Genomic DNA, 14,692 nt, shown 5'->3' with positions numbered 1-14,692 from the left:
CTTCTCTGAACTTCCCTTCCCCTGTGTGCCCCAGTCAGTTGTAGGGCTTGCAGAACTGTGGGAGCCTTTTCCCATCGCTTCTCTGTTCACAGCTCTCGCCAGTACTGCCCACCTTGCTGCCAGTGAGCAGTTTCGTTCTGTACTTAGGTGAGGTCATTCCTGTAGAAATCACTTTATTCCAGTGGCAAAGTCCCAGTGGTCAGGCATGCGGTATTTTCCTTTCCGGTTAGTCTTCGGGCCATCCGCTGATACCCGAGTTACAAGCAAATTGGTAGGCTCCTAGAGAGACCAGACGACTTCCAGTCGTTTCAGTGCCTTCGTACTTCTCCCCCGGCTTGGGTGTAACCACCGCTGAGCCAGCCTTCTACCATTTGTGCCCACGGAGTCACTGGCACCTGAAGTGTTCGTCTCCAAGTCACTGATGTCACTCAGTGTTGTAAATCTGACCCCATGTCCTGGCGATACCAGTATGCCTCACCATTTTCCAGGACTGAAACTTCATTTCCCCCCCCTCGATACTTTGTGTTCCGAGGCAGCCTAGGACCTGAATGAGAACAGAGGCGTTAATTAGGGACACAAGCGTACGCTGTTCTTTCTGCTTGAGCTGTGGCCGTGGACGTCATGGAAGCCAGAAAAAGCAATGAACCCCAACACTGTAAGCAGTTAACAGCTAACAGTGTACTAACAGGAAGCAGCAAGTTTCTCCATCCAAAGAAAGAGGTAGAGTCAGAAAAACACTGGGCACAGGGATGGTGGTTAAAAAATAGTCAGAGAATAAGGTTTGTCTTTGTGGTGTCAAAGATCTGTTTCTAAGACCGCAGTTCCTACGGCAAGAAGTTGGGTATTATTTAAGCCCCGCCAAACGGGTTTGTTCCGTTTTACGTTAAGGAAACACCGGAATGGGAGACTCTTTGCAACGGTCCGATTTCCCCTACTTTACGCTGAAGCAATGGAGGTAAAGGAAGATGTTCAAGCTGGACAGGCCACAGAGCGCCATCATGCTGATGTCACGAGCTGGAGGAGCGGTTGGCAACCGTGGAACTGTAACATTCTATACCGGCTAGCAACTGCCTTTGTCGGTTCAGCAAGCCTGGAGAAGGTACCACCGTGGAACTGTAACATTCTATACCGGCTAGCAACTGCCTTCGTCGGTTCAGCAAGCCTGGAGAAGGTACCGCCTCCTTCGTCCAAGCGTATTTCGCTGCCCGTTGGGGTTTTGTTTGAAAAAAGCAGCAGAGCTAAGGTTCTGAAGGTCCAGTTTTTGAAAGAAAACTACTGCTTTCAGGATAAGATTACGATTTGCCTCAGTGTTGACAGCTCTAACGTTTTCATGTGTATGTTCTGCCAGTATTAGGAGAGTGGAGGAGAAGCACGAGAGGTGAAAATGGCCGCAGTTGGGAACGACCGCTATTTCCATTTCCATGCCCCCTACGCACAGGTAACTGCTGTAGATTTTAGAGTGGTTTGTATCCTTGATTTTCTTGATATATCCGTGTTGAAAGGGAGGCTTGTTATGTAAACTTAGAAGCTGATATGCCACTCTGCCTGGGTCATGGCAGCATCTGTAGGTCAAGGCTCTGATGGTCGGAAGTCGTGTGAAGAGCTAATGATCATCTAAACTATGGACAATTTCTCCGGTGAACTCAGGCTCAGGCACTCAGGGAACACATACGTTAAAGATGGCGCAAAATCAGTTATTTAAAACAACGTCCTCCAAAATGGGTTTGTTCTTCAAAGAAGTAATTATATTCCACCTGGTGAAAATCCAGGGCTGGCTGTAGGGCTCTTCGTTATTGCATCCGTTCCAGCATTGGGGGAAACTCACTGAGAAATAACCGGCAACCTGGCATTTACAGCTCTCAGCTGGGATGTCGTTCACATCCAGGATATAAACCTGAGTGTATCTGTTCAGGGTAAAGATAACCTCAAACGTTCTAAAATATCAGAGCGTGGTCCCACAAAATCTTAGTCCTCTGCTCACTGCAGTGCACCGTGTATTAATCCATTTAGTCCATTTTCATGGTGATATTTACACTGTCTGAGAACTGTCTTCTCCTGCAGCAGAAGTACCGCAACATCTCCTGCTTCTGGGAAACACAACCCTCAGGCTGTGCGAGGATCAATTGCGCCTTCCATCATAGCAAGCCTCGTAATATAAATGGACTTTTTTTGCCACCTAGTAACAGTGAGTAAAAGTATTTTCTCAACAATTTGTTCGTTAGAGTGAGTAAAGACACGAAAATGCCCCTCCAGGGCTTACTTCCAGTGCTGACGTAATATATATTAAGGTCAAGAAATGTACCACGGCAAATCAATCATCAGGTCTGATTTGCTATCCCAGCAAGTTCGAGGCCAAGAAAGGAATTGCATTGGCAATTGTCTAGGGTCGCCGTATGGATTTGCTTAGCTGTCACGTTACGGATCTCCCTACCTATGAGTGACATGAGAGATGAAGTCACAAACGGCAGTTTAGGTTGCTAAGATCCATGGAGTGAAAACGTTGCTTTACTTGGGGATTTGCTAGAGTAAATCTCTCTAGTAGTGAAAATGGTTAGTAGGCAGGAAATCATTTAAGAGAAAGGAAAAGTAGTGTGTGCGGTGGGGGGAGGAGGTTGGTAGGGCCCCTAGTAGCCGTATCTGTTGATAGAGCACAACATGTTACATGGGTGAGACACCCCTTGTCTAGATATCATCCGATTCACGGGCCTTATCTCCAGAGCTGTGGACAGGTGTCGTAAGAGAAGTCCAGCAAGCCCTCGAGTCAGAAGCAAACACCTCGTGTTCCGGAAATTCCCCCCGGAAAAGGCAGCCTCTCATATCTGGGCATGTTGAGCCTAACTAGCCACCCAGGACCAAGGCAAGAACTTGAGTGCTGTTTCTATGAGTGCCCATACCGCTTTTAGTACAGTTCCCACATCCACAGCACCGGCCCCTGGCAGCTAGTGCTGTCGTACACACCACGTAGGCACGCTTTTGGGTGTGGTGTGAGTCAGAGACGCCGCCCAAGAGGCACTATGGACAAGGGCATCCTGTGTAAGAAAGAGCAGCGTCCAAAAATCAGAACGAGAAAATGGACCCAACCCTTTTCCTTGTTACTGCAATACGTACAAATTCACAAGCATAACAACCGGAATAAGAGAAAATGCCCATGCTTCATCTTCTTTCTTTAAAGCTGGGAAACATATCCAACCTCAGTATTTTCAATATAATGCACAGAATCCTGATTGTACCTAGAGTTGCAAATTGGTCAGCTTGAACAATACAGATAGACTCACCATTTTTCATCATTTTAATTTTCAGTCCGTTGCATTTCCCGGCTCTCAGAAAATGCTACCCCCGTACTGAAATAGTTTTGCTGCAAACGTCGTGGGTAGATATAAATTCCTAAGGAAAAGAATATCTTTGCTGATTTCCTTCTAATTAAGCGTAAATGATTTTCACAGAATCACAGAATCACTACGGTTGGAAAAGACCTGTAAGATCATCGAGTCCAACCTCGAGAAAAAAAAAAAAAAAACAAAACCACGCCACACAACAACAACAAGCCACAACCCACCCAACACCACACAGCACCATGTCCATCAAGCTACATCCCACAATGCCACATCCACACGCTCCTTGAATACCTCCAGGGAGGGTGACTCTACCACCTCCCTGGGCAGCCTATTCCAATGTTTCACTACTCTCTCAGTAAAGAACTTTTTCCTAATATCTAGCCTGAACCTCCCCTGGCGCAACTTGAGGCCATTTCCTCTAGTCCTGTCACTAGTCACTTGGGAGAAGAGACCAACAGCCACCTCTCTGCAACCTCCTTTCAGGTAGTTGTAGAGAGCGATAAGGCCTCCCCTCAGCCTCCTCTTCTCCAGACTGAACAACCCCAGCTCCCTCAGCCGCTCCTCATAAGACTTGTGTTCCAGACCCCTCACCAGCTTCGTCGCCCTTCTCTGGACACGCTCCAGCACCTCAATGTCTTTCTTGTAGTGAGGGGCCCAAAACTGAACACAGTATTCGAGGTGCGGCCTCACCAGCGCCGAGTACGGAGGCATGATCACCTCCCTGCTCCTGCTGGCCACACCATTTCTGATACAAGCCAGGATGCCATTGGCCTTCTTGGCCACCTGGGCACACTGCTGGCTCATATTCAGCCGGGTGTCGATCAACACCCCCAGGTCCTTTTCTGCGGGGGAGCTTTCCAGCCACTCCTCCCCAAGCCTGTAGCGTTGCCTGGGGTTGTTGTGGCCAAAGTGTAGAACCCGGCACTTGGCCTTATTGAACTTCATCCGGTTGGCCTCAGCCCATCGATCCAGCCTGTCCAGGAACTTCATCTTCTTTCTCAAAATCTACAGTTTGTACTTAGTAAAGAGAGTTGTGATTCAGAAAATGTTGATAGAGAAAAATGTCTACAAGCTAAAAATGGGTAATCCTCTGCTTAGCACTGCTAAATTCTTCAAAATCGATGCCATGGGGAGTGATACAGGCCTGCCTATTATTCAGCATGTTTAAAATATTTTCACAGGTGGGGTCCTAAACTCATTTACTCACTTCAGCCCAGGTATTACTAATCACACGTTTCCCTATGTTGTAAGTATCTCTCTGTTTTCTCATACTTTCTGTAGTTGGAAGATGCTCGTTTGCCAACCTCCGCAGAAGGTGTTGCCTAAAAGGCACAATCAGTCTATTTAATGATTCCTTCAACGCCATAATGATTTCAAACCCATACCTGCTGGTCTGAACCTGGATTTCATGTTCTAGTTCCCTCCTTAAAAAAAATAAATTTGATGTTCTTTTCTGCAGATGTCCCATTGCAAGAGGGTGTCCAAGAAGGGATTCTACATCCAACCCTTCGTCGAGAATCACTCAGAAAGCGAGAGAATATTTTACCACCAATTCACCCTCCACTGATTATAAATGTCAACAGCGAAGAGGATGAAGAGGACGATGAAGAGGAAGAGAACTGTAAACAGTTTTTTTCTTCCTTTTACAAGGAACTAGAATGGGTTTTTTCGACTCTTGCAATGTACTTCGCAACCGATTTATTATAATAACCATTACATTTTTAGAAGCGAGTTGTTGACAAGTTTTTGAAATAGTTTCCAGCTAATTCACATAGCTCTTTTTCATTTAATAGAGTTTAAAATGTGATCCACAATTCAGATGGACACCAAAGACCCTTCAAAATTTCTCAAAATTTGGGGACAAAACTACAAGTTTACAAGCTTAGGAGGTACTTCTAAGCTGTGACTGTATCTCCCTTGAGATGAGAGATTCCTAGGGAAGGAACCAATTGCCCGTTCCCAGCGAGGGAAAGTGAGAGAACGGCCTACTCTCACACGTTCACTCCGCAAATTACCCCGCTAGTTCTCAGGCAGCCCCAAGTTGCTTTGCACCATCCCCCTGCCCTCCAGGTTGGCGGGCAGGGCTGCCTGTTCGTGGTTTCTAACTCGGTTTTAGGCTGAGTAAGCCACATTAATTTAAACAATGTAAAAAGTGATGTAATGCCAGCTCTGCCGGCAGACATTACAGGATAGTAACGTTGGGCAGAGGTTTCGTCACAAGCACTCCCTGATGACAGGTTTAATCAGAAGATTTCCTTTTGGGTGTAAATGATGGCTTATTTTGACAATGAGTCCTGAAGATGTTTCTGAATCATGTTAATTCCACAAGCATTTGCTTCTTAATATGTCTTGTAACTGCAATTCTTATTGCACTTGGAAACACCTACTGTTAAGGAATCACTTTTCTGTCCAGAAGCAGAGGTTGCAGTCAGAAAAAGCCAAATCGTGACCGAAATGAAATTCACTATGGTCTTTGATTATTAAGAATTGTTGCAGGTCTTTGTATAGCTATCTAGTAAAATCTTTTAAAAATATTTCCTACAGATGTTTCTAATCGGGTGCCTAAGACTGCTGAAGACATTCAAGAGGAAAGAGCAATAAAGGAAATATGCTATACATCTGGTAAATATGAAATTAGTCACTCCTCCCTCAACAGCAATGATGCCACTATAGTAAACGTTGGTTGGTTTTTTTTTCCCCTCCTCGTGAATGTTTAGGAGAGTATTACAGGATTCGGTACCCTCACAAACACCAATCAAGAAGAACTGTGTCTTCACCTCGGGAAAATGAGCTATCACCCTTGGAAGCTACCGAGCGAGACTTGCAGAAAGGCAAGTACTTTTCATCTTCTTGGACAACGTTTACCGCTTTTAAACTTACTGTTACAGGGAGAAACTATTACACAGTTTGCCCCTCCTCCCCCCTTTCTTAATTTAGTGACAACAGAAGAGAGCATGTTACAAAGAGCGTAAAAATACTTCATTAATTTTTCCCCATCTATATATAGATATAGATACACGTAGTGTCACACACGTGGTGACTACCTGCATCGATTGTAGATGGAAAAGGTAGAAATGGGCTATTAACCCTATGTGTACTTGCCCGAGATACACAACATAGGTCTTTCATATAATTTTACTTCACGGTCCAGATTTATGTAGTCTAATTTTAACCATCCTAAGGTCAGGAATGTAGTTTAAGTCTCTCATCTGGGCTCTCTGTTGCCAATGGAGAAAGACAGGCACTCTTATGGGGCTGTTTACTGAGACAGGCACTCCTATGGGGCTGTTTACTGCATCATAAGATAGCGCCAGCGAAAGGCGAGATGAGTCACTTCCCCAGAGGTGCTCCACGCTCTCTGCTGGCTCTCTTGGGTGTCCAGATGACGAAATGTAGCGACACATCAAACTTTTCTAGAACTAAATTTAGAGTAAATAAATACCCCCTTTAAGTGTCTTCTGAAAGGTAAGAACGAGAGAGTTCCATTTTGTTTCGAATGTTGGGCTTTATCCAACATAATTAAGGTGAAAGAAATACAAATTAATAAATATTTACCTCCCTTATTATGCTTCTCCTTCATTCCTGGCCAAGTGGCATGACTGAAAAAAATCTGTAGTAGTTTTTTTAGTGAATAAGTAATAACGTAATTCCATTTTAGCAGAGAGTTAGGTTCTTACTATAACAAGACACCAGAGTAGTCAGTAGATCAGTCATCAAAAACTGCCAAGCAGAAATATGACCTGCTATTTTTACTAAAAAAACAATACTGTTGCTTATTTTGTGTAAATCTTAGGGATAAAATCAGATAATTATGTAAAACAGATTTGAGTAGGATGATGCAAAAATGCAAGCGTAGAAATGCGTACAAGTTAAAATGCTTTCAGAACCGTTATGTTTGTGAGACTATCCCTAGTTCAGATGAAAAGGCTTTGTATTTTTCAGTTATCATACAGAGAAATATTAAAGCTGCAGTCCTGCATCTTGTGTAAGGGAGCTGACCCCTCTGCACACACTCGCTTGATCTTAAAGAAGACACAGTGTTTTGCCCCATTGAGTTCAGTATAGAATCATGTCATCAAGGTGGAAGAATGCCCCGTTCTCCTTGCATGTACTTAATACTTAGTGGTATTTAATCCTTTTTCTTCATAAACATTTATTAGTGGTAAAAACAGCCGTAATTGTTGTAGTCGTCTTTTTTCCCCTTGGTTTGTCAATGCAAAATAATGCAGTACCACGTTAGGGATGCTTGCTCTAGCTTTGAGCAAACCGGCACGCATCTTCTAGCTCCAGAACTGCATTGCACAGTACAAATGTATCTCACATGCTACTTCTTTTCCTCCCACCTTTATGCACAAAATGTATCTTTCTTGTAGGTGTTCTTTACTCTCAGTAAGAAACAGTTACCACTGAGAAACAATTCCATAATTGAACCTCCGTTCATACCCCTCTGTATTTAAAGCTTTTTAAATGGACTGTGTCTCTAATTTTTTGTGAGCCTTAATGAATCAGCTGTTTGGTTTCACTGTATTCTTTGCATTTTTGTATTCATTTCAGTTAAAAACTTAATGTAATTATAAGAAGAGCAGGCTCTGTGCACTGTTCACATTTCTCAGGGTGCTCTTGAGTACAGGTAACTTTGTGAGACTCCTTTCCTGTAGGAGGTGACTGCTCTGTGGCGCAGAGGAACACATTTGTTGAAGGGAAAAGACACGAGGCACTACCTTGGGAAAAAGGACCAATTGCATCCAAGTATTCCAATGTGAAAGGGACTTAATTATTATATATTTCCTAATTTTCAGAAGAACGACCTTTACCATTTTCACTACCTTTCTTTTCAGCAGAACCTGAGCGATATGGTGGGAAATGCTCCAAACAAAAGAATCAGCTTGACACAAACAGAAGAGTTTGGACCCAAAGGGAAAACTACGGTAATTCTTACATCTTGTGTATAAACTGAAGATGTTAGGCTTCTTGTGGAATTAAGAATGTGAATTAATGGAATTAAGCTGGAATTAACAGAAAGCCAGAGTGTTAATAATAATGACTTTGAAGATTTTCAACACAGGAACATTCACTTTGTTCAAGGCAAGGATGTCCGTGGCAGAATCGCCTCATTGGAAGATCCTGCGAGCCTGACGGAAACGCTGCAAGGTTACAAATGATGTTTAAAGTGCCAGAGAGGGAGTCTGTATTTAACCCTAACTTGTATTTCCGAGGTGATGCGTGAGTCACCTGGTCCATTCATTGATACTTCAGCTAACGCGATACTTAATTCACGTTATCAGGCTAAGGGAGTCTTCCCTCAAACTGCCCCTGATATTAAGAAACAATGTATATGTTTTTTCTATAGACAAATATACTTCAGGATCTTACAATGCACCAACTTGGAGGAAAAGAAATCCACAAGCAAAAACATTCTCTAAGTTTCAAACAACCATTCAGGTAACTGTGATAGAAATTTTTACGATTCCGTCTTGTCAGTAAAAGTGACATGTCTCTCCCCACCTAGAAAACGTGAAATGGCTCTGAAAACTTGCCCAACCAAAACCCGCAAGATTCTAAGCAACGCCGAGTAGTCTGAAAGAGCAGTTAATGGTTTCGTTTGTTTGCGGACATGTAATTTTGCCCGTCTGACTATCTAATTTGTCACAGTATTACCACTATGAAAGCAAACTCTGTACCTGCCTTTAAAGTGAGGAGCTACAAGAAGCGTGTTTTGGCTTGTGGCACTGGACAAAGCACAGTAGAGACTACAGGAGTGTGATCTATTTCTCTCTCTGCTTGCTTGCTCGGGAAGCATCTGCAACAGCTGAACGATGATCAGCCGAGGTCCAAATTCGTAAGGGGACTCAGGCTACGAAACATGCACACGATGCCCTTAGGACCATTAATACATTTTACAGCTGACTTGAAAGCAGAGATTAGAACCTCCATCTTGTGTCTCTTAAAATGTTTCTGAAAGAGCACAGAGTTTTACTCTGATAAATTATGCACAAAATGTTCTGTACATCTATTTTGACAACAGAGCCGAGAAGACATGGAAGTGAGGAGAAAAGGAGAAGGTTACGTAGAGAGGAGAAAGAGATGAAGCGAGTAAGAGGGAGGAAGAACACTGTTAACGTTTAGAAACTGACCAAAATGTAAATTTGTGTTTAAAAGTAGTTGCTTGTATGGAATTTTGTGTTTAAAAGTAGTTGTTTGTATGGAAATTTGTGTTTAAAAATAGTTGTTTGTATATTATAAAGGTACAATAAACGTAGCTAATAAAAACAAAGATGTATTATTATATTTTAGAGACATTATTTCCCTTGCTTGTAAGAGGACTGTCATCAGTTCAGGTCAGGGGCTGACCTGCTGGAGAGCAGCTCTGTGGAAAGGGACCTGGGAGTCCTGGGGGACAACAGGATGACCATGAGCCAGCAATGTGCCCTTGTGGCCAAGAAGGCCAACGGCATCCTGGGGTGCATCAAGAAGAGTGTGGCTAGCAGGCCGAAGGAGGTTATCCTCCCACTCTGCTCTGCCCTGCCCTGGTGAGGCCGCACCTGGAGTACTGTGTCCAGTTCTGGGCTCCCCAGTTCAAGAAGGACAGGAACTGCTGGGGAGGGTACAGCAAAGGGCTGCGAAGATGATTAGGGGACTGGAACATCTTTCTTATGAGGAAAGGCTGAGGGACTTGGGTCTTTTTAGTCTGGAGAGAAGACTGAGGGGGGATCTTATTAATGCTGATAAATACTTAAGGGGTGGGTGCCAGGAGGATGGGGCCAGTCTTTTTTCCGTGGTGCCCAGCGACAGGACGAGAGGTAACGGGCACAAACTTCATCACAGGAAGTTCCATCTAAACATGAGGAGGAACTTCTTTACTTTGAGGGTGGCAGAGCACTGGCACAAGCTGCCCAGAGAGGTTGTGGAGTCTCCTTCTCTGGAGATATTCAGAACTCGCCTGGACGCATTCCTGTGCAATCTGGAATGAACCTGTGAACCTGCCCTGGCGGGGGGGTTGGACTAGATGATCTCCAGAGGTCCCTCCCAACCCCTATCATTCTGTGATTCTGTGAGCTTTGACTACGTTGGCTTGACAAGCATGAAGTATGCCTTTTTTGAACTCATCGTTCAACTTTGAAGTTATTTGCAGAAAACTCTGCACCTCAGATCAACAAAGCATCTTCCTCTCTCCCATTCCCACCCCCGACCCCATAACCGGCAGCGCCCTGTGCATGGAGGAGTGACCGATCCACAACACAGCGAGCCTGTGCAGGCGCAGGCTGTGCTGTGCCGTGCTGGGGCTCAGGGAACGGGGGTTCTTTAGCCTGGAGAAAAGGAGGCTGAGGGGAGACCTTACCGCTCCCTTCCACAGCTTCAAAGGCACCAAGGTCCACGAAAGTAATAAAAATACATGCCTGTTTTCCAGATCACAGGTGCATCCCCTGTTAGACTACTTCATCCCCTTCTGCCTGGTTGTCTCTGTCATTAGGGCCCCAGAGCGGAGTCAAAGGCTACTGAGGATATTCAACACTTCATGCAGCGAGGCCCTAAAGATTGCATTTCTGTGCTTTCACACACTCGCTGCATGACAGACCCCCCCCGCTGCTTTAAACTAACACGACGTGAAAATAAGTCCTGAGATACTAGAATCGTTTAAACCTTTTTGCAGCCTGCTTGTTGGGTTGTCCATCCAGCCTGGCCCACGGATAGGGTGGCCCTGGAGTTTCCAGAGGGATAAAACCAGCAGAATCAACTACATAAAAGGAAAGGTACGAATTCTCATTTGCCACCAGGGAAATTTTATATCCAAAGACACTATTTAAAGTCCTCAATTAACTACTGCGGATGAATGTAAAAATCTAGCTGTAGAGTCTCGCCTAGTTTAATACAAAGTTTCCTTACAATTTCAGGTAGAGGCAAGAGCCGCAGTGGTGCAACGAACCACAGTCTTCTCGTTTCCTCCCAACCTCCATGCTTCTTTTAATCCTCCCCACGGAAATCAGACGCCCTTTATTATACAAGTTCTAGTGTGCAAGGAAGCTTTACGGATAGGAAACTTTAAAACTGGAACAGTTCCTCGATTGGCATGTTCACTTAAACCATACTTCATGTATTTTAGAGAGTGAAATCTAGAAGAACTTAGCACTTAGAGACGACTTTGCATATCAACTACACGGCTTCCAGCCCAAGGCTCCCGCCGCCGGCCCAGCGCCGAGCCGGAACTGCGCCTGCGCCGCCCCGCGGCCGCGGGGCGCGTCGGGAAATGGAGTCCGTCGCCTCCCGCCCGCCAGGAGCGCCGCGACGCACCTGGGCGGCGGGGACGGCGGGGCGGGGCGGGGCGGGGCGGGGCGCGGTCGCCTCTCTCCAGCAGCCCTCAGCGGGGCGGTGGCTCCGCCGCTCTCCGCCGCCCAGCCCGGCCGCGGGCCTGGGGCACCTCCGCTTCCCACAGCGGCGGCCCCCGCCCTGGCAGGGCCGCCCCGCCCCGCCCCGCCCCGCCCCGGCTGTGCTCGGCGCCGGGCTGAGGCGGCCGCGGGGCGGCGGCCCTTCGCCGTTGGCGGTGCCGTTCCCCTGGCCTGGCAGCCTTTCCTCAGGCTGCCTTTTCTGCTTCCCGGGGTGCCGCACGCCCGGGCCTGGGGCATGGATGCCCTGGCCCCAGGCTGTGGGGACCTCGCTGGGTCTCATTCTGCCTCCGCCGGGACAGCTGCCTCCTGCCGTTACCCAGGCTCTCTGCCTCGCTGTACAGCCTTTGAACGTGTGCTGCCTTGACCCTGGCTGGACGCCAGGTGCCCACCGAGGCCGCTCTATCGCTCCCCTCCTCAGCCGGGCAGGGGCGGGAAAACACAACGAAAGGCTCCTGGGTCGAGATAAGGACAGGGAGAGATCACGCACCCGTTACCGTCACCGGCAAAACACACTCGGCTCGGGGAAATGAATCTGTTACCAAGCACATCCGAGTAGGGTTATGAGCGAGAAAAACGAAATCTCGGAACACCTTCCCCCCACCCCTCTCTTCTTCCCGGGCTCAGCTCCCCTTTTTTCTGCAGATGTCCCATTGAATCTCGTGAAAAGTCTGTAGTACAGTAAGTGGATTGATGTACTCCTATTGTTATTTAAAGAGCTGTAGATCAGAGCTAGAGGGCTACTGAAGGAGACTTGAACTTGCCCTGGTATCGTGTATGCATATTCATAATGTGCTTCTTAATTGAAAAGGCCAGGGGAAAGCAATGATTTGCTTCTTTTACCTTATATGTGTTAGAATATGCTAATGTTTTTCCAGATGGAACTTCCTAAAGCACATCAGAGGTCTAGTGTAGGTGAATCTTATTAGATAGTAAACAGATTAACTGTGGTACCACCTGTATTTTGTTAAAAGTTTGTGAAGTTTCCATTCTGAGATCCTGCATTCCTGAACAATCTTATAGGGCTAAATTAATACCACGAACTCCCGGTATCTTAGCAGAACTGGTATTTTAAACAAGGTGTTTATTAATTAAGGTAGCAAAGTTCATCTCAAGTCAACACCTGAATGAGGAAAAAATTGTTTTTTTTTGAGGAAAAACTGAACAAAATTTCACTTGGAATTGTAGAGATTTCTTAAAAAAGAAGGATTTTGACAATTTCCTAACACATTTGTTGATGAAAACTCTTTTTTATGGAAATACTTTATGTAGATATATATATTTATTTTAAAAAAAAGTCTGTAAATTATTTAACTGGCTCTGTAGTCACTAGGGGTCAGTGCAGTCACAGGAATGTGCTCGAACATCGCCCAGGAGTGAACCTTCATTACAGTGCGCTGATTCCAGCTCTCCAGACCTAGTCTCTCTGCAGTGTTCTGCAGCGACTTTAAATTAAGAGAAAAGCACTCAATAGGCTTGTTATGCTTCTAATGGCCAACTCAGGGAAGAGGTACAACAGCCTGTATTCAAAATTGCTAAAGAGCTATTTTTTGTCTCTTAAACACAGTGATGAGGTAACCCTACTTCTTCCTCATCCTACATGCTTTCCAAAAGGCATTTCTGTTACCTCCTGTTCTGGACAGCCTTCACCACAGCTTCTTCTCAGGGAAACAGTCTTTGAAAAGAGGTGTTCCCAGACTGAGCATCTCCTTTAACCTTTCCAAAATAACCTTTAGGTATTTTTAAATGCCTTTGCTTTTCACATTCTTTTTTTTTTTTACAGGTGAAAATAATGATACAAACATGCTGCTGTGCTATTCAATATTTGAGGCACCTGAGAGTACAAACATTATGCTTAAAATACAAGGGAAGTCCTGCTGCTTCTTTCCTCTCTTTATTTCCTAAAAAAAGGCAGTTAGGCAACTGTAAATTAAAATTTACAGTACCTTTTGAGAAGGTATGTTGAACATCCCAGACTCTTTACTTGGTGTGAGAACACATATACAATAGACACTTTTGGGGTTTTTCTGACACATTTTGCTTTCCTTGGACAAAAGTAATGTCTTCAAAGGTTGGTATCATCATGCATGATGAAGGCTTATTAACAAATTTCCACTCTAAGGGTAGAATGTGCTTCTTACATCTTCACAACTCCTTCTGCCCAGCAGGTGAATCTGCCCAGCAGATTTTGAAGATTATACTGCCTTACAGGAATATGCACCAAGCACAACATGCTCTGACATGACCCATGGTAATTCTATTGACTTCAATGCAATTATTCATATTCTTAAATTTAAGTGTATTTTGACTGATCTCAGCAGAGTGGCTTCCAAGGTTTTCACTGCAGTATGCATTGCAGCCTGCCAAATTGATATTGCTCTTGGAGATGAATGAGGATGTAAAATCCAGCAAGACTTTAACTTTCAAAGCAAAATTTGCAAAGTGGGCAAATATAGTAGAGAACTGTAGGAGGAACAATAAATTGTGGAAACATGACGATCAGTTGCAAATAAAATAAAACATGTCTCATACCAGCTCTTTCAGTTGGCCAGTGCCAATCAAAACCTTTGTTCTGTTGGCATAGGGAGTACCTGGTGGAGAAGACAAAAGTCTTGAATAGCTTGTGCTCATAAGTAGCAGGCCATTAACATTCAGAAATGAAATATTTGTTTTGGGGGATTATTCGGTTTATTCCATTATGTTTACATCTGTAGGTCTTTCTCATAGGCCAAAGCACAAGTCAGCAGGATTAGTGCCAGTACAGCTTGGATGGAGGGATTGCTGAATTAGACACTGATATAATTTCTCATGTCACTGCCAGCTGTCAAGAGAAGTCTTGAGCCTATTAAAGAACTAAACCTGAACAGTTTGTGGCTATATTTTTGTGGCCAGTATAAGGAATTGAAAAATATGATAACCAAACTATTTTACAAATTACTTAAAATTGGATCGTTGGGAGAGGGAGTTGTTCAACAT

At 44.8% G+C, this 14,692-nt stretch overlaps 1 protein-coding gene across 1 annotated transcript; it reads left to right on the top strand.

Annotated features, from left to right (window-relative positions):
• Positions 1 to 1,384: 1,384 nt before the first annotated feature.
• Positions 1,385 to 4,949, top strand: LOC132316892 (uncharacterized protein C12orf50 homolog; the record flags this gene model as incomplete). Its single annotated transcript, XM_059816074.1, has 3 exons — positions 1,385 to 1,438; positions 2,062 to 2,185; positions 4,795 to 4,949. Coding segments are annotated over exons 1-3 (333 nt in total), but the record flags the coding sequence as incomplete, so codon positions are not given.
• Positions 4,950 to 14,692: the final 9,743 nt, after the last annotated feature.

This window comes from Gavia stellata, chromosome 4 (genome assembly GCF_030936135.1).
Source record: "Gavia stellata isolate bGavSte3 chromosome 4, bGavSte3.hap2, whole genome shotgun sequence".
Classification (NCBI taxonomy): Eukaryota; Metazoa; Chordata; class Aves; order Gaviiformes; family Gaviidae; genus Gavia; species Gavia stellata.
This window is presented reverse-complemented; position numbering and strand designations above follow the sequence as displayed.